This window comes from Ranitomeya variabilis, chromosome 2 (assembly GCF_051348905.1).
Source record: "Ranitomeya variabilis isolate aRanVar5 chromosome 2, aRanVar5.hap1, whole genome shotgun sequence".
In the NCBI taxonomy this organism is placed as follows: domain Eukaryota; kingdom Metazoa; phylum Chordata; class Amphibia; order Anura; family Dendrobatidae; genus Ranitomeya; species Ranitomeya variabilis.
Window position 1 is genome coordinate 118194949 of NC_135233.1, and position 24617 is coordinate 118219565.

The following is a 24617-nucleotide window of genomic DNA, read 5'->3' on the forward strand; positions in this document are numbered from 1 at the left end:
TTATTACTATTAGTAATCTTTCAGTGTAACATTTCTTATAGCCATTTTGTGTATTCTCTTGCCCAGCTACTTATATTATATATACTAGGGGTTATTGGTCTCTTGGTGCTACTATTTACATCTATGACTATTTTTTGATGATTATCTATGTGACTGTATGAGACCACCCGCATAGTATCCTGTGTCTCAGCAATGTTTGTAGCACGTATGCACTTTTTCACCCCCATTTATCTGTTCTTTGATGTATTTTCAATAAAGTTTTTTAATTTTATATTATATTGGACTATTTCGAACGCATTTTTTCCACTCTCGTTGTTATGTTAATTTCAGCAATAAGTCCTGTCATATGTCTGATATTTGAGCACTATGATGATATATTTAACAGCTAATTATATTTTAGCTTTTTATATATGGTGGCCCCATTATTTACTGAATTTCCTTTATACGCTTTTACTACGGTATAAGAACTATAGAACACAACCTAGAAATTACAGGCCTAGGTCTGATAATTGTTGCACAAAATAACCCACAAGGGTGTAATGTATACTGATGACAGTAAATTTATAGCCATGATTGAGCTTACTTGTGTGGTCGTTGTATCGCTCGATATAATGCAGATATTGGACAGCTCGGTTTTTTGCCTAAAGGAAGGAAGAACAGAACAGCAAAATCACAAAAACAGCAAAGGATTCCAGAGTAAACTTTTTACATAGACGATAAAAACATTGCAGCACTTTTTACATAAGTTATGTTTTAGAAGTATTGCCCCAATTTACAATAATTCATTGTTTCAGATTAAAGAAATTTTGTAATGTAGCTTAGTATAGTAAAAAAAGCCTATTTTGCCATCTTTTAGCCTTCTCGTGCAACAATTCTTCGCTTTCCATTCACTTTAGAGAGATGACTGGTGGAGAGCAGGAGGGACAGATACACAGAGGTTGCTGCTGCTTCTTGTACATGTTTTATTTGACCCTAGAGCTGGATTCACAGCAACACTGTCCAGTACTGCTGTATGATATCCTCCTTGCTGCTCAAAGGTAGAATTAGGAGAGCACCTCTACTCTTCTCTATGTGTCGAGACATTATAGCAGCTACCTCCACAAACCGTGAAACCGAGAACAACGATAAAGATGGAGCCATCAGAGGGGGTGTGGGGGAGAACGGCCAATACAGGATACAAGTTATATAATGGTCAAAAATACTGTGATTCCTCACAACGATGGCGATTTTTGAAAAATTGTCTAAAAAACAGGTACTCTAAAATTTTCAATACAGTACAACCTGTAAATAGTATAAAGTCGAAACCTATTGGTCTATGGGATGTCGTCTACTGGAAAATTGGTTATGTTTCACACCAAAATGCAGCCTAACATGGGCCTGATGTGTCCCAGAAGCACCTCTACTACATAAGAAGAGAATGGTGGCTAGGAGGCCAGTTAGGAGACACTTACTTTTCGGAGGGCAATGAGTCGGTCACTTGCTTTTCCAAGAGCAAATCCTGTCACAGACAAAAAAAATATATGTTTTACTTCTCTTTTTGCTCTGCAGCAGGATACAAGTTCGGGCTTGTTCATAGTGATTTTTAAATTAGATTTACTGTGGATTTCACAATGAAACATGCAGTCTAGCAACAGGCGCTTTATTATTGCGCAAAAAAATCTAAATTTTTTTTTAACCATTTGACATGATAATGTATTCTTTCTAAGGAATTACTGACTGGCTGCATGATAATATTTAAGTACCCCTTCAGCATTTTTGTTTCTTATTTCAGAACTGGAGTGGTGCAGCTAATATATTTTCCCTTCCCCTAGTAATACACTTACCAGCCGCCGTCTTCAACTGTTCCCGGCGCCATCTTGTGACCACAATGTCTGACTGACAGGAAGTCAGAGGCAACAAGCTCTCAGTGGAAGTCTATGAGAGCGGCGTTCTGGCCTCATTCTGTTTTTGCGTTTTACAGCACCAGTAAAAGCTATGAGATTTTAGTATTCTGATGCATATGCTAGTTTTTTTACTGAATTAGAGAAGTGCAGTGTTTTTTTGAATCTACAGCATGTCAATTCTTCCAGTGTTTTTTCACCCATAGAAAACAATGAGAAAGTGCAAAAAGACAATAAAATATACTGCAAGGAGATTTTGCCACATGTTTTTGGTTAATAAAAACAGGATTTTTTGTTGCTTTCTGTAAAATCTGTTTCTCAGAGCCTTCATTGGGGGACACAGGAACCATGGGTGTGTATGCTACTGCTGCCACTAGGAGGCTGACACTATGCACATAAAAAGTTAGCTCCTCCTCCGCAGTGTACACCCTACCGACTGGCACTAGGATAATCAGTTAGTGAGAAAGCAGTAGGAGAGGCAACAAGACAGAAAGAAAGAAAACAAAACAGACAACTCAAACCATAACAATAGAACACAGAAAAGGAGTTGATAAACATGTGTGGGTGCTTTGTCCTCCAATGAAGGCTCAGAGAAACAGATTTTACGGTAAGCAACCAAAAATCCTATTTTCTCTATCGCTTCATTGGGGGACACCGGAACCATGGGACGTCCCAAAGCAGTCCCTGGGGAGTGAACAGCAGAAAACTCCATTCATGTCGGAGAACTCAACACTGCCGACTGCAAGATCCTTCTGCCTAGGCTGGCGTCTGCTGAAGCGTAGGTATGAACCTTATAAAATTTGGCAAACGTGTGAATGGAAGACCAAGTTGCTGCTTTGCAAAGTTGTAGGGCGGATGCCTCTTGGTGTACCGCCCAGGAGGCGCCTTCTGCCCGGGGAGAGTGAGCCTTAATCCCAGGGGAAGGCACTCTGTTCTTGACCCGGTAAGCCTCGGAAATTGCAGTTCTGATCCAGCAAGCAATAGTAGCCTTGGAGCCCAACAGGCCTCTTCGCACACCATCTGGAATGAAGAATAGAGAGTCTGTCTTCATAAAGGGGGCGGTCCTAGCCAGATAAATCCTCACCGCCCTGACCAGGTCTAACCTCTTCACTGAACGCTCCAGAGAATGAGTTGGAGCAGGACAAAAGGAAGGAAGGACAATATCCTCATTTAGGTGAAAGGTGGACACCACCTTGGAAAGGAAAACGAAGGTGGAAAAACCCCCTTATCCTGGTGAAGAATCAAGAAAGGAGGGCGACAGGAAAGAGCCGCCAACTCTGAGAAGCACATAATGGAGGTATTGGCCACAAAACGCCAACTTCCAGGACAGAAAGGACAGGGAAACCTCTCAGAGAGGTTCAAAGGGAGAACCCCTCAGGGCATCGAGAACAAGATTGATGTCCCAGGGGTCCACAGGAGTCCGGAGGAGCCGTATGCGCTAATCCTTGAAGAAAGGTTCTGACCCGAGAGTGGGAGGCTAAGGTCTTCTGGAAAAGAATGGAAAGAGCTGATACCTGACCCTTTAGCGAATTAAGGGCAAGGCCAGCGTCAAGTCCTGCCTGGAGAAATGCCAAAATGGAAGGGAGAGAAAAAGACATCGACAGAATGTCATTAGACTCACATCAGCTGAAATAGGCTTTCCATATCCGATAATAGACCCAGGAAGACGACAGCTTCCTAGCCTGGATCATGGTGTGAATCACCCGATCAGAAAATCCGGATGCTCTCAGAAAAGCGGTTTCACCAGCCATTCTGTTAAATTGAGCGACTGAGAATTCCGGTGGCAGATCGGTCCTTGGGACAGAAGATCCGGCCTGTCTGGGAGCCTCCAAGGGGTGTCCGCGAGAAGATTGACTATCTCTGCGAACCAAAACCTTCTGGGCCAATCCGGTGCGATCAAAATGACCTGCACTGCCTCCGCCTTGATCTTCTTCAACAGCCTGGGAAGAAGGGGAAGGAGAGGACACAGAGAGGGAAGCACGAACTGCAACCAAGGAATGGCCAGTGCGGGACCTGGAAATGAACAGTGGAGCCTTCCTGTTCAGCCAGGACGCCATGAGGTCCACGTCCGGAGTCCCCCATCATAGGCAAATCTGGTGGAAGACCTCCTGGTGCAGGGACCACTCTGCTGCCGCTAGACCTTTGCGACTCAAAATTGGCGGCCCAGTTGTCCATGCTGGGGATATGCACTGCAGATATCGCCGCAACAGTCGCTTCTGCCCAGAGGAGGATCTTGGATACCTCGGCTGTCGCCATGGTACTCTGAGTCCCTCCCTGGTGATTGACATATGCCACCGCCGTGGCATTGTCCGTCTGAACTCGGATTGGCAGACTCCTGAGAAACCTTTCCCAGTGACGGAGGGTCAGAAGAATGGCCCTTATCTCGAGAATGTTGATCGGCAGAGAGGACTCCTCTGCCGACCAACATCCCTGGACAGTCAGATGGCGAAATACGGCACCCCAGCCGAGAAGGCTGGCGTCTGTCGTCACCACCAGCCAGTGAACGGGCAGATGAGAGGGGACGACAGCCACTAATTGAGACCGTTTGACTACGAAAGACAGCCGAATCGGATGATCCAGAAAAAGAACAGACCTGTCCCACTGTGACAGAATTGCCTGCTGAAGTGGTCTTGAGTGGAATTGGGCAAAAGGGATCGCCTCTGACACTGCCACCATCCTCCCTAGGACCTTCATGGCTGAGTGGAAGGAAGGAAGCCGAGGGCCCTGTAGAGAGCGAACTCCCTGTTGGAGGATAGCCCTCTTCTCTTTGGGAAGAAAAACCCTTCCCTGACAGGTGTTGAACAGCATGCTTAGAAAAATCAGGGGCTAATTCGGATCAAGGCAGGACTTTTTTTCCTGTTGACAAGCCACCCGAAACGGGACAGGGTGTCGAGAAAGATGGTCAGGCTTTCCTGGGCCTGAGAAAAAGACGGAGCCTTTATGAGGATATCGTCGAGATACAGCAAGAGCACTAAACCTCTGATACTCAAAATGGCCATCAATGCTGCCATAATTTTCGTAAAAACCCTGGGAGCGGTTGCGAGTCCGAACGGCAGGGCGACAAACTGTAAATTATGCTGATGTACCGCAAAATGTAGAAATCTCTGATGTCCTGGGAAAATAGGGACATGAAGATAGGCGTCCTGAATGTCTATGGAGCACAGGAATTACTGCAACTCCATGGAAGCAATTACTGAATGAAGAGACTCCATCCTGAAATGTCTCAGGTGGACTCTCCTGTTCAGCAACTTGAGATCCAGGATGGGCCGAACCAAGCAGTCTTTCTTCGGCACCACAAACAGGTTTGAATAGAAACCTGTGAAACGTTCTCGTTCTGGGACGGGGACGATTACCCCCGAACTGAGAAGGGAGGAAATGGCTGCAAAGAAACCCAGGACGAAAGAAGGATCTCTTGGGGAACGGTATTCGAAGAATCGATCTCGGGGCCGCAAAACGAAATCTATTTTGTACTCTGAGGATACAACCTCCCTGACCCATGCGTCCTCCACCGAGTCGAGCCAAACGCTTCAGAAAAAGAGGAGCAAGATGGCGGCGATATGCACGTTAGCTGTGGCTGAGGGAATGGGCGGAGCTAACTGCCAGGGGCCGGAAGAGAAGAGAGGGGCGGGAGAAAAGCCCGCCTGAATGCAGAGAAGGGGACGGAGCTAAAGCGGAACACTAAGCCCAAAAAGCCGGGGCATAGATTAATACTCCTGACCACCAGAGTAGGGGGGAGCAGAAAGCAGGCCAACAAAGAAGCGCAAAACAGGTAGCCCAGCCCCCTATTCTGTCTGGAAACTAGGGAAAAAAGTCCCCTGCCGCTAAAAATGCCCCAGCGCTCCAAATCACCTCGAATAAAAGGAAAAACTTCCTTCTTTTTCCTTTCTTCTTCTACTTCTTTTCTTTTTAACTTATCTCCTTTCTTTTTCTTCTTTTATCTTGGAGAATCTGGGGGAGAGAGGGAAGAAAAGTACCTCTCCATCCAGAAATGTAAGACATCCGAACTTGCTGCGTTGCGGGACGTCTACGCCTCCGAACACCAACAGGCTCTGATGGGCGAGTGGGTGGGAGACGGGGCAAGTACCGGATCCAGATCGCCTGAACACGCTTCTGTGCTAGGGGCTGGGGCCCTGCTGGGAAGACATATGAGGATACGGGGTGGCAGTACACGTGGTACTCATCGTCTCTTCGTGGGAGTACAGTTGTGACTATTCACACTGTATCCCTCAGGGTACCTGAAAAGGAACAATGCACACGGAAGTGTATATGGGTCTAATGAAAGACCAGTGTCCACCTCCTGGTGACACTAAGCTCTAAACTGATTATTCTAGTGCCAGTCGGTGGGGTGTATACTGCAAAGGAGGAGCTAACTTTTTATGTACATAGTGTCAGCCTCCTAGTGGCAGCAGTAGCATACACCCATGGTTCCTGTGTCCCCCAATGAAGCGAAAAACGCAAAAACGCAACAGTACAAGAATTTTTACTGCCTGGAAAGTAGGTGTTGGCTGCAGAAACAAAATGCTGCAAAAAAGTTGAGTGTAAATGTAGCCTTAAAGGAAATCTGTCAACAGGTTTTTGCTACCCCATCTTAGAGCAGGATGTGTCACTTGCTGAGCTGTGTGTTGTACCGTTTATAAACCTCCTGTTTGATCTGCTGCAGTTCTACCAGTTCTCTGAATGCTGAGCTCTGTATAACCCCGCCAACATTGACTGACAGATATTTGTGTACACTGTGCATAAGCAGAAAGCTGCCAGTCAAATGTGGGGGCGGGGTTATACAGAACTCATGAATATGGAGGATTCCATGGCAGGATGTTTACTAATCCACTAATGATAGTCTTCTGCTGATTAAACAGTGATTTTATCACAACTACAGCAAGAGACTCAGCAAGTGACACGTCGCTGGAATCAGGGTCTCTGTATCTACATTATACAGCTGTCAGACTACATGGTAAAAGCCTAGTGACATATTCCCTTTCAGAAAACTGATTCAGCTGAAGCAAAGTCCTAAATCTGAAAAGGGTTTGATCATACAAGACATATATAAACATTCAAAAATCTACAGGAAATCCACAGTAAGTCCATACTAACTGGATTCTGCTGCGGTTTTATGGACGGCATTACCCATTGAATTGTACATATCCTAAGGGTAAGGTCATGAAAGGCTGCTGAGGTTGGTGAGTGGAGTCAAAAAAGTAATAGCGGGTAGTTTGCAATATGGTAGAAGATTTAAAAGGAAACTGTTAATAACTCTGTTCCACCCCCCAAAAGAAAAAACAAACCCAAAACACACCTAGATGATGAAAATACAGATTAATCATTACCTGTATATCCTCATAACAACAGAAGTGCAGTGGAGCAGGATGATGCATTTCCACTGCCTCCATTCCCCGCCTAATGCTGCCCTCCACCAGGCAGTTAGCGCTGCTGTATGAAGAGTAGCGTCATACAGAGGGGACAGCTGTCAATCAACTATTGGAGGGAGCATGTATGGGTGCAGAATGGGGGGGGGGATACAATGCACTTCCAGCCTCATTAGCATATTGCTTCAAATGCTATTTCACAACTGGAAAACAAGCTGATGGGATATACAGTGGGGAAAAGAAGTATTTGATACACTGTAGGTGGGAAAACTTGCAAAATCGGCAAAGAATGGAGAGGTCTGTGATTTTTATCGTAGGTACACTTCAACTGGGAGACGGTATCTAAAAAAAAAAAATCCAGAAAATCACATTGCATGATTTTTACATAATTACTTTGCATTTTATTCCACGAGAGAAGTATTTGATAAGCTACCAACCAGCAAGAATTCTGGCTCTCACGGACCTGCTAGTTTTTCTTTAAGAAGCCCTCCTACTCTGCCCTCATTTCCTGTATTAATTACACCTGTTTGAACTCGTTACTTGTATAAAAGACACCTGTCCACACACTCAATCACACTCCAACCTCTCCACCATGACCAGGACCAAAGAGCTGTCTAAGGACACCAGGGACAAAATTGTAGACCTGCACAAGGTTGGGATGGGCTACAGGTCAATGGACAAGCAGCTTTGGTTAGAAGGCAACAACTGTTGCCGCAATTATTAGAAAATGGAAGAAACACAAGAGGACTGCCAATCTTCCTGAGAATTCCGGACATTTTCTGCAAGAAATCCGCAAGAAAACCGCATGCGTTTTTGCCGCGGTTTTGCCGCGTTTTTTTCCGGACACTTCCCAATGCATTTTGGAGTGGGAAATCCGCAAAAAAACCGCAAAAAGATAGAGCATGTCCGGATTTTGTGCGGTATGCGTTTTTTTTGCGGAAAAAAACGCATCATGTGCACAAAACATGCGGAATTCATTAAAAATGATAGGATGCATAATGTATGCAGATTATTTGCGGTTTTATAGCGTTTTTATAGGGAAAAAACGCGAAAAAAACGCGAATTATCTGCAACGTGTGAACACAGCCTTACAGTTAGTAATACACAATGCCGTTATGGATTAAAATCCTGCAGGGCGCGAAAGGTTCCCCTGCTCACGTCAGCACATGTCCAGGCATGTTTGAAGATTGCCAATGACCATCTGGATGATCCAGAGGAGGCATGAGAGAAGGTCATGTGGTCAGATGAGACCAAAATAGAACTTTTTGGTATCAACTCCAGTCGCCATGTTGGAGAGAAGGATGAGTACAACCCAAAGAACACCGTCTAAACCGTGACTCATGGTGGGGGAAACATCATACTCTGTGGGGTGATTTTCTGCAAAGGGGACAGGACGACTGCACTGTATTGAAGGGAGGATGGATGGGGTCATGTATCACGAGATTTTGGCCAACAGCTTCCTTCCCTCAGTAAAAGCATAGGAAGGTCGGGGCTGGGTATTCCAGCAGGAAATGGCCCAAAACACACAGGCACGGTAAGTAAGGAGTGGCTCCATAAGAAGCATTTCAAGGTCCTGGAGGGGCCTAGCCAGTCTCCAGACCTGAACCCAATAGAAAATCTTTGGAGGGAGCTAATACTCAGTGCTGCCCAGCTACAGCCTCGAAACCTGAAAGATCTGGAGAAGATTTGTATGGAAGAGGGGGCCAAAATCCCTTGTGCACTGTGTGCAAACTTGGGCAAGAATTACAGGAAACGTCTGACCTCTGGAACAGCAAACAAAGGATTTTGTACTAAATATTAAATTCTGTTTTTCTATTGCATCAAATACTTATTTAATGCAATAAAAGGCAAATTAATCATATAAAAATCATAATGTGATTTTCTGTTTTTTATTTTAAGATTCTGTCCCTCACAGTTGAAATGTACCGTATATACTCGAGTATAAGCCGAGATTTTCAGCCCACTTTTTTGGGCTGAAATTGCCCCTCTCGGCTTATACTCGAGTCATACCGGGGGTCGGCAGGGGAGGGGGAGCGGGGGCTGTCTAAAAATACTCACCTAGTCCAGGCGCGGTCCCTGCTTCCCCGGCGCCGGCAGCAGCAGCAGCTTCAGCTTCTTCCTGTACTCAGCGGTCACATGGTCCCGCTCATTACAGTAAATGAATATTCGGCTCCACCTCCCATAGGGGTGGAGCCGCATTTTCATCACTGTAATCAGCGGGACCATGTGACCGCTGAGTACAGGATGAAGCGCTGCGGCGTCGGGTAAGCAGGATCTACACAGCGGCAGGACGCGGTGAGTATACGGGGAGGGGAGCGCTGCGCGATAGTCACCTCTCCTCGTTCCGGGCGCCGATCTGTCTCCAGCAGTGACGCTGAGGTCAGAGGGCGCGGTGACGTGGTCAGTGCGCGCCCTCTGCTGAACGTCAGTGCTGGAGACAGATCGGCGCCGGAACGAGGAGCAGGTGACTATTGAAAGTGCCGGGGGCCTGAGCGACGGAGAGGTGAGTATGTGATTTATTTTTTTTATCGCAGCAAATGGGGCAAGTGTCTGTATGGAGCATCTATGGGGCCATAACATTCCTGCAGCACTATATGGGGCCATAACATTCCTGCAGCACTATATGGGGCCATAACATTCCTGCAGCACTATATGGGGCCATAACATTCCTGCAGCACTATATGGGGCCATAACGTTCCTGCAGCACTATATGGGGGCCATAACGTTCCTGCAGCACTATATGGGGGCCATAACATTCCGGCAGCACTATATGGGGCCATAACGTTCCTGCAGCACTATATGGGGCCATAACGTTCCTGGAGCACTATATGGGGCCATAACGTTTCTGCAGCACTATATGGGGGCCATAACGTTCCTGGAGCACTATATGGGGCCCATAATATTCCTGCAGCACTATATGGGGCCATAACATTCCTGCAGCACTATATGGGGCCATAACATTCCTGCAGCACTATATGGGGGCCATAACATTCCTTCAGCACTATATGGGGCCATAACATTCCTGCAGCACTATATGGGGCCATAACATTCCTGGAGCACTATATGGGGCCATAACATTCCTGCAGCACTATATGGGGGCCATAACATTCCTGCAGCACTATATGGGGGCCATAACGTTCCTGGAGCACTATATGGGGCCATAACATTCCTGGAGCACTATATGGGGCCATAACATTCCTGGAGCACTATATGGGGCCATAACATTCCTGCAGCACTATATGGGGCCATAACATTCCTGGAGCACTATATGGGGCCATAACATTCCTGGAGCACTATATGGGGCCATAACATTCCTGCAGAACTATATGGGGGCCATAACATTCCTGCAGCACTATATGGGGGCCATAACCTTCCTGCAGCACTATATGGGGCCATAATATTCCTGCAGCACTATATGGGGCCATAACATTCCTGCAGCACTATATGGGGGCCATAACGTTCCTGCAGCACTATATGGGGCCATAACATTCCTGCAGCACTATATGGGGCCATAACGATTCTGCAGCACTATATGGGGCCATAACGTTTCTGCAGCACTATATGGGGCCATAACGTTTCTGCAGCACTATATAGGGGCATAATGTTTGTGCAGCACTATATGGGGCAAGTGTCTGTATGGGGCCATAATTAACGTTTGTAGGGCACTACGGCATATGGGGCAAGTGTCTTTATGGAGCATCTTATAGGGCCATAACGTTTGTGCAGCACTATAAGGGGCAAATATCTTTATAGAGCATCTTATGGGGCCATAATCAGCATTTGTGCAGCATTATATTGGGCAAATGTGTCTATGGAGCATCTTATGGGGCCTTTATTAACCTTTATGCAGGATTATATGGGGCATATTTTAATATGGAGCATCTTATGGGGCCATAATGAACAGTATGGAGCATTATATGGGGCTCCTGATTCAATATGGATATTCAAAGACACTTAACCTACTGATGTCTCAATTAATTTTACTTTTATTGGTATCTATTATTACTTTTGACATTTACCGGTAGCTGCTGCATTTTCCCCCCTAGGCCTATACTCGAGTCAATAAGTTTTCCCAGTTTTTTGTGGCAAAATTAGGGGGGTCGGCTTATACTCGGGTCGGCTTATACTCGAGTATATACGGTACCTATGATAAAAATTACAGACCTCTCCCATTCTTTGTAGGTGGGAAAACTTGCAAAATCGGCAAACAGTTCATGGTTTTGGTATGGGGGAGGGGAGATTACTGATAAATTAACACAGTTTATATACAGTTTACAAGCCGTGTTGCATTCTAAAGTCCGGCTTTGTGATATTCTTTATACACAATTACATTACAGTCACATTTAATTCTGGGAAAACCCCTTTAGTGTATCCTTTTAGTGTTAGCATTTGTTCTAGGCAAATAAACCCCCAGCTCTTACCCGCGGCTCCTTTGCCATTTCCGACCGCCACCAGGGCACTCACAGATCTCTTTCTTCCTTCTTTGGCAGTCATGTTGAACACACTTTTCATCTGCAGTGACATAAGAAAGTAGAATAAGCCATAGGAAGTGAGATCACATCAGTGAATGAGATAATAAATATAAAGGCAAATCACAAATGTTTTACTCATCTATTTACAGGATAATAGTTTCTAGGAAAAGAGGTAATCAGTTTTGGTAAGTTATAGGCAGGCAGGGGAACATGAAATATATTGATGGAGAGTGAAAGACTCAAATCTTTACTGCTCTTACGGAATGGGAAGTATGACCCAATATATCTGTTCTAAATAACCACTGACACCATTTCTATGCATAGTGACATAATTAGGACGATAAGTTAAAGGGATAGTTTGGTGCCGCTCACTTCTGCATCGGAGGAGAGTGTAGTTGAGGACGTTGTGTCCAACATACTTGCCGGAATGAATAGGACACTTGCCTAATACAGGCCAATTGTACACACGCCCAAAAGGTATTTTGGGATGTAATGTCATCTGCACCAATCACCTCCTGATTTGGAAGTGATGGACGCTACACTACTAGTAATGTGGAGCCCATTTCATAGCGAGGACAGCACGGTCTCATTTATGGCTTGCTCCGTTGGGTTTGAGCTCAAATCAGACCAAGGACAACATCTGTGTTGAGTTTGTACGTTTCCTCTGCTCCATCTGACACTCCAAAACCATACTGATTGAGTACATCGATTAATAACCTGTGAAGATAATTTTTTTAATTATTTTTGCTCAAAATTATTTATCCAACCCCTTAGTGACCGAGCCAATTTTGTCGTTAATGACCAAGCCAATTTTTACAATTCTGACCACTTTCACTTTATGAGGTTATAGCTCTGGAACACTTCAACGGATCCCACTGATTCTGAGGATCACACTTATTCTGAGACTGTTTTATCGTGACATATTGTACGTCATGTTAGTGGCAAAATTTCTTCGATATTACTTGCGTTTATTTATGAAAAAAATGCAAATTTGGCAAAAATTTTGAAAATTTTGCAATTTTCAAACTTTTCATTTTTGTGCCCTTAAATCAGAGAGTGGCGTCACACAAAGTAGTTAATAAATAACAATTCCCACATGTTTACTTTACATCAGCACAATTTTGGAAACAATTTTTTTCTAAGGAAGTTATAAGGGTTAAAAGTTTACCAGCGATTTCTCGTTTTTCCAACAAAATTTACAAAATCGTTTATTTTTAGGGACCACCTCACATTTGAAATGAGTTTGGGGGGTCAATATGACAGAAAATACCCAAAAGTGACACCATTCTAAAAACTGCACCCCTCAAAGGTGATCAAAACCACATTCAAAAAGTTTATTAATCCTTCAGGTGCTTCACAAGAACTAAAGCAATGTGGAAGGAAAAAAAATGAACATTTTACTTTTTTAACAAAAAATTTACTTTAGATCCAAACTTTTTTTTATTTTCACAAGGGTAACGTGAGAAAATGGACAAAATTTGTTGTGCAAATACCCTGTATCTGGAGAAAGCCACTGTTTGGGCGCATGGCAGGGCTCAGAAGGGAGGAAGCACCGCTTGACTTTTTGAACGCAAAATTGTCTGGAATCAATGGCGGGCACCATGTCACGTTTGAAGACCCCCTGATGTACCTAAACAGTGGAAATCCCCCAGTTCTAACTCCAACCCTAACACAGCCCTACCCCTAACCCTAATTCCAACCCTAACCCTAATCCCAACCATGACCCTAACCCCAACACCACAACCCTAACCCCAACACCACAACCGTAACCCCAACACCACAACCGTAACCCCAACACAACCGTTACTCAAACACAACTCTAACCCTAGCCCAACCCTAACTAACCCCAACCCTAGCTCCAACCCTAACCCTAGCTCTAACCCCAACCCTAACTAACCCCAACCCTAGCCCCAACCCTAACTCTAGCTCTAAACCCAAGCCTAACGAATGGAAAAAAAAAAAAAAACACCTTTATTTTATAATTTTTACCTAATTAAGGGGGTGACAAAGGGGGGTTTGATTTACTATGTTTTATTTTGATCACTGTGGTAGGGTCTATCACAGTAATCAAAATGAACCAATAGGAAAAATCTATTGTTGCCAGGAACCAGCTGGGAGACCTCGGCAGGCGAACTGCGCCAGCCATTTTCTTCCAGGAAGAAGATGCGGAGGGCTGGGGGGACAGAGTTGGAGGGTCCAGGGATGGCAGAGGTACTTGGAGGTCTTGGGCGACCCCATTTCCCACTCTCTGGTATGCTAGATCATATCAGAGGAGAAATTAATGGGAAATCTGACTTTTTTTTTGCGACCGCCGTTATTTGGTGAATAACGGAGATCACAAGACTGGGGACAGTAAAAACCAACAGGAATCATGTTCTCCGGGATTTCAGCTACCCCCGGTAGCCGAGACCCCGGAGATTTTGCGACACTGGGGGGCGCTATACCCTTATTTTTCAGCACCGTTAAAAAGCGGCGCAGAGGCCCCTTAACGACCGCCGTTAAAAGGCTTATTGGCGGTCGTTAAGGGGTTAATATTAAAACGCAATGAAATTTCCTAATATACTATTAATTATTCTGATCTGATCATATCTGGCACACCAGGCAAACAGACAATTTTGTGGCAGAAGCTAAGGCTCAGCAGGTATTTCTTCTGCCGTTGAAATGTAGTATTACATGGCAGCCATCCAAAAGAATAGCTATCCAGGTGAGAGCAGAATGGCTAGAGCCTGCCGGAATAGTAACTGCTCCAACATAATTAATCTGTGCGGGGTCCTCAGTTGTGGACCTCCATGTATAATGTCTGCATACTTTATCGGGCACATAGGCAGCATTTATTTCCTAACGACACAAGTCCTGTAACACTGAAGCCCCTAGCTGGAGTTTCCCAGAATTGGAGCAATTTTTACAGTGGGGGATTCCGGGTGGGATAACCTCTCTATGATGCCCATACGATCTAACAGGACTATTAGACTATTAGGACTATTTCTCCAAAGTTTCCCTACTTGTTTCTCAGTACAATGTCAGGGCACATGGTGCTGATGCTACTGTAAGCAGTCTGCGTGGCCTATATGTGCTACCACGGCCTGCATCTTCTTTGGATTTGTCTCCCATTAAGCACATCTGGGACATCATTGGTAGGTAATTGCAAAAGGAGCTGCCAGCAGTGGATCTTGATGATTTCTGTGGCCAAGTGCATTCAGCATGGGAAGACAGTCCTCAGATAACCATTAATAACCTCACTGATATCAGCCAAGATGTGTAAGTGCAGGGATTTCTGCACATGGAGCTCATAGTCAATACGGAATAAAATGAGATGTTTTGGAAATTTTGTTTCCTTTTTTTCAATCTTTTGTAGATCATTAATATGTCCATCCATCCTATGATTTCCATGAATCCATGACTTTTCCTTCTTGGTATTGCAAGTTCAATGATGAAGAGCGTTTAAGAAATCATCTTTATTTAATGAAATTGTACTACCTCTTTATTAGCAGAAGGTTCAGGCACATATCAAAGCCAAGTGTTATTACTAACAGGCAGTGTATCCTTAAACATGTCAGAATCCCTGACGTGACATTTGCATTATGGATTTTATTAGGGCGTATCACGGGATCATGGTTCTATTCATCTGCTTGAGTGCTGACAAATAACAAAAGACTGATTGTCATTTCCAAACAGAAACCAGGTGTGTACAGGTGCAAACTAAGAGTAGCCCTCTCCATATATAACTAACAAATAAAGTTACACTATCTAGCGCTATAGCATGAAAACATGAAATAGATTAAATCTGAATTGCATTACTGCTCTAGATAATAGGAAAAATTGAGAATACTTTGCACATAAATTCATGTATGCCCAGCAGCCGCGATAAGGCGATTCTTGTTGCTGGGAATCTACCTAATGTGAAGCCTGCATTTATGTGGATAGATAGGATCCTGCTATGATTAAAACCGACAGATGCTGATGGGTGGAGTACTCAGAGAGCTTATGTATACAAAGAATGAAAGACTGACCGTCACTTCCAAACAGGTGTGTACAGGTGCAAACTAACAGTAGCCATCTCTATACATAAACAATTAAAGTTGCACCCTGTAGCGCTATACCAAAAAAACATGAAATATAGGAAATATAAATTGCATTACTACTCTAGAAAATAGACTGAGTGCTGGACATCACACTTTTAAAATCGCCGTATTTCAGTGTCCGCCTGCCGTCTATACACTATTAACAGTATTAAACTGTTATCTGCCCACCAGATGGCAGCATGTCTGCACAGAATGCCTTTTCTAGATTAAATAAACTTTTAAAATAGGCTTTGTAGAAATATGGCCGCTCAACTTACAAAGGGAAGACTGCAGCAAATCCCATCAGTGCCATAAAAACGATACCATTTTCTTTCCTGTTCTTTTTCCCCTGCACCTCTTCAAACATGAGCTGTAGAAGACGTCTTGGGAACCGCATCCATTTTTGATGTCTTTAATGTTGGCGTGCACATCTGATTGTGTTTGCTGACAGCCATTGGGAAAGGTCGCTACAGATGAACTTGCACCCGGCTGATTTGGCCGCGACCTTTCTTCACTGCACACTTTAAGGGATTGAACACTGATACTGCAGACAAAAGGAACTGCAGTACAGCCTGCTAAATTGTCTGCAGACAGACCACCAAGGCAAGATTAATAATAGTAAAGGGGAGACTGTGGCAATGAAATTAACTATTTGTTGTCACTAAGGGAGCCGGGGACCGCACTTTAGCGGAATTTAAAAGCAGCGAATATAAACGATCAAGCTTTATTGCAGTACGGTGGAGCCGGCAGTTCTTACATATTATATTAGGCTCCTCTCTACATATTTTAGTAGCCGAGCTGCATCGCATCATTGTCACGCATCACTATCATTTTCCACTGGCTTCCCTGACCTTCTGTCGCACAATGCATGGCTGTTTCATATGTAGGCATTGACACATTTTTTTTTGAAGAGGGGTATATTAACCCCTTCACGACATGTGCCGTACATGTACTGTGCATGTTGCGTTTCCCCCTTTGATGTGGACTCCGGCGGTGAGCCCACATCTTTCACCGGTACATGTCAGCTGTTTTAAACAACTGACATGTGCCCGGAACAGCCGCGGGTGGAATTGTGATCCACTTACGGCTGTTAACCAATTAAATGCTGCTGTCAAACTCTGACAGCGGCATTTAATGCGAGCTTTTGGCCACCGTGCCGGAAATCCCACCCATCGGTGACCCTGTCACGTGATCACGGGGAACTGATGGGTTGGCATAACAACCAGAGGTATCCTGCAAACCTCTATGGTTGTTACTGCCGGATTGCTATGAGCGCCGCCTAGTGGTCGGCGCTCATAGCAAGTCATCAATTTGGCTACTTACAGATGATCTGCTCTTCTCCTGTATGTAGCAGAGCCAATCAGGTTATGGAAGATTCTAGTTTCCCATGGAGACCATTGAAGCATGCCAAAAGTTTAAAAAAATGTTTTTAAAGATATTACAAAAAATACATAAAAGTTGAAATCACCCCCTTTCGCCCAATACAAAATAATACATACACATATTTGGTGTTGCAGTGTTCAGAATCACCTGATCTATCAAGATAAAAAAAGAATTAAGCCGATCGCTAAACGGCGTAATGAAAAAAAAAAAATCAAACCGCCAGAATTCGTTTTTTTGGTTGCTGCAACATTGCATTAAAAAATGGAATAACGAGTAGTGATGAGCGAGCATACTCGTTGCTCGGGTGATCTCCGAATATTTGTTAGGGCCCGGAGATTTCGTTTTTGTCGATGCAGCTGCATGATTTACGGCTGCTAGCCAACCTGAGTAGATGTGGGGGTTGCCTGGTTGCTAGGGAATCCCCACATGTATTCAGCCTGGCTAGTGGCTGTAAATCATGCAGCTGCATTGACAAAAACTAAATCTCCGAGCAGTAACAAATACTCGGGAGACCACCCGAGCATGCTCAGGAAAACCCAAGCAACGAGTATACTCGCTCATCACTAATAAAGAGAGATCAAATAATCACATCTGCACTAAATTGTGTGCATCAATAAAAATTTCAGCTCACAGCACAAAAATAAAGGCAAATCAGTTTTAGCATTGGTGAACATGGTAAAAAAAAATCCCCAAAAAACAGTTGTGGAATTTCACTTTTATTGCAAATTTCACCGCCCTTGGAATTTTGTTCCCGCATTTGAGTACACGATATGGTAAAACCAATGGTGTCGTTGAAAAGTACAACTTGCCCCACAAAAAACAAGCCCTCACATGGTCATATTGATAGAAAAATTAAAAGTTAAGTTAAGGCTTGGGGAACAAGGGGAGTGAAAAACAGAAATGCAAGCAACAAAAAAGGGTTTCCGTCATGGAGGGGTTAAAACTAGTGCCAGGGAAAAGTATAGCACAGCAATCAATCGTCATCAATAAGGTCTCAATTCTAATTTTTTTTAAAAGGAAATTATATATTTGCCCAATTGAGCCTTTAAGCACTATGAAAGCCCCTTTATAAGCTCATGCACATGGAACCTATGGAGCTGGACAGTCCCCATGCAATACCATTTATGCCACATTGGGGGCTGTATGGAAAGTCCTTTTCAGCATCTGCGGCATCATCATAACCATTTTGTGGATGTTGACCTTCACCTGGACAAAGCCCTGAACTCAACTGCAAATACTAACCGCGACCAACCTTACTGAAGCTATGGTGACTGAATAAGTCCGGGATTACTAATGGATTTGCACAAGCGACATATACTGTGGATCAGAGGTCGGTTCTCCAAGATATTTGGAGCAACCTCCCTGGTGCATTAGATCAAAACCTCTGTGTAGGTCTACCTAGAAGAGTTGATGATGTTCTAAAGGCAAAAGGCGGCCACTTCAAATATTAATTTACATTTTTTTTATACAGGGGTTGGACAAAATAATGGAAACACCTGGAAATATCAACAAAAGTTAGTTTAGTGTGGTGTAGGTCCACCTTTTGCGGCGATTACAGCCTCAATTCTCCGAGGTATGGATTCATACAAGGTGTGAATTGTTTCCAAAGGAATTTTAGCCCATTCTGCAGTTAAAACACCCTCCAGTTCTTTGAGCGACGATGGCCGTGGAAATCGACGTCTAACTTGAATCTCTAAAATCGACCATAAATGCTCAATAGTATTGAGGTCTGGGGATTGTGGGGCCCAGATGAGATGCTCAACTTCATTAGAATGTTCCTCGTGCCATGCTTTAACAATTCTAGCTGTATGAATTGGTGCATTATAATCCTGAAAGATGGCGTTCCCCTCCGGGAACAGTGCTTGAACCACTGGATGCACTTGGTCGACAATAATGCCTAAATAATCTCGGCTGTTAATTCTTCCATGAAAGGATGTCATTGGCTCGGCGGATCTCCACGAAATAGCACCCCAGATCATCACAGAACCTCCGCCATATTTTACGGTTGGGAGAAGGCAGTCTGGATGGAATGCTTCTTTTGGCTGTCTCCAAACGTACACTCGGCCGGAGGTCAGAAATAGGGTAAACGATGATTCGTCTGAGAATATCACATGTTTCCACTGCTCGCGGGACCAATTCTGGAGGTTTCTACACCACTCTAAATGCTTGGAAACATTTGTCATTGAGAGCAGCGATTCTCTAATTGCAGCTCTTCCGTGGAATCCAGATTTGTGCAGCTCCCGACTAACAGTTTTCGTGGCAGCTGGGTTCTGTAGGTGTTCATTGAGCTCAGCAGTGATTTTCGGAGCTGTGGTCTTGCGATCTTCTCTCACAATTCGCTTTAGAGTCCGACAGTCTCTCTCAGTCAACTTTGACTTTCGACTGGACCTGTGCTTTGCTGTGGACGTTTTTCCTTCTCTTTCAAACGCAGTCATTACTTTGGAGACAGTACCTCTTGACACGCCATGCATTTGGGCACTTTCTGTTACACTAGCGCCTGTCATACGAGCACCAACAATTTGGCCTCTTTGAAAATCCGAGAGGTCTGCCATTGGTATCAGGTTCTCATCAATGTTCTTACAATTATGCAGAACAAACAGTTAATTTACATACACATATCACAAATAATCAACTACAAAACATTACCATATGTCATGGTTTGCATGTTTATCACATGTTCAAAGATTATGATGCCAAAACGTTAGGTGTTTCCATTATTTTGTTCGACCCCTGTATATTCCCTTAGAATTTTTCCTAATCTTAAAAAATAAACCATGAACACTTCTATTTTTTTTTTTTTTTTACAATGCAGCATTTTTCCACAATTTTTGCAGAGTACATATGAAGCCTTTGGTAAAACTTACCCCTTTGTGATGGCATGTATGTGTATGCAATACACTCATAACTGCCCATGTAATAAATATTCTACTTGGTGTATACAGAAAGCTCGGCTTATGAAGGTTTTTCGGCCTGGTGTAGATTTACTGGTCTTATCATATTGCTGTATACATCGGTGGCGTTGTTGCTGCTATACCATTGCAATCTTTTCTCGTTACTTACAGTTTAAATGCCCTGGATAATGAGATACTTAATAATTGAAAAAGCTGCTGACAAGCATTCCCACGAGGGAGCTGAAGACTTCTCGGTAAATGTGATCTATTGGTAACAACCCCGGACCATATACTCTGTAGGTGAAAATTCATGTTGTAGAACACGTCACAGGTAGGAATTCTCTGTGGTATATCCATCATTAAGTTGTTAGCCATTTACATGCCGACATAAGCATTTGCCCGTGAGCATCAGCCATGGAGAGAAAAATGCAATCATCCCAGGGATGAAGATTTGGGGAATTTTAGGATTGACTGGTTCACCATCTGAGGGCAGCATAATGTAGGAAGAGAGACCCCGATTCCAATGATGTGCCACATAGATTACTGGGTGCAGCAGCTGTCAAACAATCAGTTTTTAGATGTAGTATGTAGCAGGGCTGAGAAAGCTAACCTCGTCCCCCCATAACTTTCTGTGTAAATTGTCTATTGACAGTGAGCTGCTTATCAGAGGAGGGGGTGTGGTCAGACCAATTGGCATGAGGGAGCAGTGATAATCTCCTGGTAATAAAACAATCATTGTATGGAAACATCAGCACACAGCCTAATAAGGGACGCATCCCTGAAGTTTGTGTCCCGTTGAAAAACATTCCGTGCGAAACGGCCGTCGTCCTCTCTCTCCGCACCCTTCTGCACGCCTGATTTATTACATGGACATGTAACTACTACTTCTTCATGTCAGTCCAATAAAAACAGCACGATTTCACAAGCAAAAAAGGGTGAGTGCCGCATTTCTTTCTATTTTTGCATTACGGACTTCATGCTTCTGATGCTGAGCACCTTGATCCCTGAGATTTCGTGCAAGCTGTTAAATTGGATTCACTTGTATCCAAGTCTAGATAGTGTACTCCTCTAGTGCCGTTCACTCCACAAACTTCTCTCTATTTGGAGGTATAAATATACTGTAGTTGTTCACTCTGTTATTATCTTTCGCATATTAGATGCCATATAGCTTCTTCCATATGCATTCAACCGATTTTGAGTGGTTTGGGACTTTATTAGAGATATATTTACGATGATTATTTCTCAGCATGACTTCTCCTTTTTATCGTTTTTTTTAATGTATTTGTTAATTGTTTCAATAAAATTGCTTTTTATATTACTGATGTCTACAGGAGTACTTCCATAGGTTTTGCTGTTTGATCATACTCCCCATTACACATATGTTGGTTCCCTCAGGTGGAAAAAAACAAACAAAAAACAAAAAAAACAACTAGTGGGCAGATCAGTTAAAAAGGTGCACAATTTCATTATCTCCTCATAAATAGACCCAATTCCAGACCCCTTCCCTACCCCTTTAGATGTGGTTAAAGGGGTTGCTCACAATTACAAAATATCATCAATACACAGTATAAGTGATAAGTCTCCGATTGCTGTGGGTCCCAACTGTACAGCGCTCAACTATTTCAACCAGTCCCAAAAACTTTAAATGGACTCTGTCAGGTCAGATAATGCTATTAACGCTAGGGTTAATTTACAGAGTAATAGCATCATGAAAATGCCCAACTACAGCACTGAAAGTAAACCACCAGGGAAAAAACTAATTTTGTTTCTCCAGTGAGCAGCCGGCTTTCAGTCATGCAGGTGTACCTGGAGCAATTACAGTCACTGATCACAACACTGAGCACGGTAGCTGTAAGCATGTGCCGGCACTGACTGACAGCTCAGTCTCGACTGATGTACTGCGGAGCCGGCTGTCAGTCAGTGCCAAAGCATGCTTACAGCCACTACTCTCAGTGCTGTGATCGGTGACTGTCATTGCTCCAGGCATGCCTGCATAACTGAAAGCCGGCGGCTCACAGAAGAAAAAGTTCAATTTTTCCCTAGTGCCACACTTTCAGGACACCTTAATAACCTTATTAACCTGCAAATTAACACCATAGTAGTAGTAGTCATGTTCGTAGGATGCAGCAAGTGTCTTTTTAAATGTTGTGTTGTTTTTCTAATTCACTTGCATAATGTAGATCTTTATGCTCAGAAAACTGGAAAATATAATCTTTCTGGTTAGCCAATAAAGATATCAAAAATCTAAAATTACAACACAACAGAATAGGAGTAAAAAAAAAAAATGATACCACATACAAGTCTGTAAATGTCGCTTTCATAAACATTCAACTAGCCGGATTTGCCCATACTGAAACGCAGGAATAAATGCGCAGTACAACACGTTCTCCACTTCAGAACCATCAATTTTCACCAACTTGAAAACAGAATGAACATGCACTTACAGTGGAGAGTTGCCCTGCAGTTTTTCACTTGCTGAATACATCAGCACCCTTCAATTTGAAATGCTAAGAAATATAAAAACACAAAATGGAACAAAGAAAAAAACAAAAAAGAAAACATTTCCCTTTTGTACTATAACAGGAGCGAAGAGAAAAACAAAACAATTCTTCCCATCTCTTCTGCTTTTGCCAGAAGATAAAAACAGTAAGCTGAACACAAACTCGCCTCTCATAATTTTGCTTTGAGATTTATGAATTACTACATGGTGGCCCGATTCTAACGCATTGGGTATTCTAGAATATGTATGTATGTATGTATGTATGTATGTATCAGCCACATAGTATATAGCACAGCCCACGTAACACAGACAGCCACGTAGTATATAGCACAGCTAAGTAGTATATAGGAGCCACGTAGTATATAACAGCCCACGCAGTATATAACAGCCCACGCAGTATATAGCACAGCCCACGTAGTATATAACACAGCCCACGTAGAATATAACACAGCCCACGTAGAATATAACACAGCCCACGTAGTATACAACACAGCCCACGTAGTATACAACACAGCCCACGTAGTATACAACACAGCCCACGTAGTACATAACACAGCCCACGTAGTATATAACACAGCCCACGTAGTACATAACACAGCCCACGTAGTATATAGCACAGCCCACGTAGTATATAGCACAGCCCGCGTAGTATATAGCACAGCCCACGTAGTATATAGCACAGCCCACGTAGTATATAACACAGCCCACGCAGTATATCACAGCCCACGTAGTATATAACACAGCCCACGTAGTATATAACACAGCCCACACAGTATATAACACAGCCCACGCAGTATATAGCACAGCCCACGTAGTATATAGCAGTGTGGGCACCATATCCCTGTTAAAAAAAGAATAAAAATAAAAAATAGTTATATACTCACCCTCCGGCGTCTACCGAAGCCGTCCCGATGTGTGCGATGCTGCTGCCAGCTTCCGTTCCCAGTGATGCATTGCCAAATTACCCAGATAACTTAGCGAGACCGCCAAGTCATCTGGGTAATTTCGCAATGCATCACAGGGAACGGAAGCTGGCGGCAGCATCGCGCACATCGGTGGACGACGAAAGATGAGAATAGCACAATTTTTTATTTTTATTATTTTTAACATTAGATCTTTTTACTATTGATGCTGTATAGGCAGCATCAATAGTAAAAAGTTGGTCACACAGGGTAAATAAGCAGCGTAAACGGAGTGCGTTACACCGCGGCATAACGCGGTCCGTTAACGCTGCCATTAACCCTGTGTGAGCGCTGACTGGAGGGGAGTATGGAGCGGGCACTGACTGGATGGAAGTAGGGAGGGGCGAATTCGCGGCTGGACTGTGCCTGTCGCTGATTGGTCGCGACCGGCAGGCCTCGACCAATCAGCGACGCGGGATTTCCGTTACAGACAGACAGACGGAAGTACCCCTTAGACGATTATATAGATAGATGGCTCTGAGTTTTTCAGAGCATTAAAGTGTAAGGGCAGACATATAGCTGGTGCAGCTACACCAGGTCCCGGAGGGGAGCATTTGCAGGGCATTAATAATGGAGAATAAGAAGCAGCAGAAAACGACTAATCAGACAAGACGACAGCAACAGAAGAAATTGGTTAGATTCCTTTTGTTACTGCACGTTCTGGATTATTGTTTAGCCCTTCTGCAATAAGAGCCATAACTTTTAGATTTAGATTTCATCAACTGGACGTTACATGATGGTTCTTTACTGTTAACTGAGCTTTAATTAATGTTATTTTGGGGTACATACAATTTAACTTTTTATTTGTGGAAATTAACTCTATGGGTCAGAACTAAAGTTGAGGGGATCAATAGAGGATCGACTTTGAGATGTGTTTAATGAAATTTCAAAGGTCCCCACGAATTTGAATACCCTGCGATTCGCTTTGTTCTTCGCCACTTCCCACACTTATTATTTATTATGCGATATCATATTCCACATCACTTTACAGACAATTTAATCGCTGTCCCCATTAGGGCTCACAATCTAAAACTCCCCATCAGTGTGTCTTTGAAATGTAGAAGGAAACCAGAGTACACAGAGGAAACCCACACAAACACAGAAA

The 24617-nt window shown here is 43.6% G+C and overlaps 1 protein-coding gene across 1 annotated transcript in view; it reads right to left on the bottom strand.

Moving 5' to 3' along the window:
- The window catches only part of MRPS5 (mitochondrial ribosomal protein S5), a 105899-nt gene that overhangs the window by 19214 nt on the left and 62068 nt on the right, over positions 1 to 24617 (bottom strand). Inside the window, exons 6-8 of the mRNA XM_077282892.1 lie at positions 11665 to 11755; positions 1452 to 1498; positions 584 to 641 (exon numbers count right to left, since the gene is read on the bottom strand). Coding sequence (XP_077139007.1) covers positions 584 to 641; positions 1452 to 1498; positions 11665 to 11755 — 196 coding nt within the window. The remainder of the gene's footprint in view (positions 1 to 583; positions 642 to 1451; positions 1499 to 11664; positions 11756 to 24617) is intronic.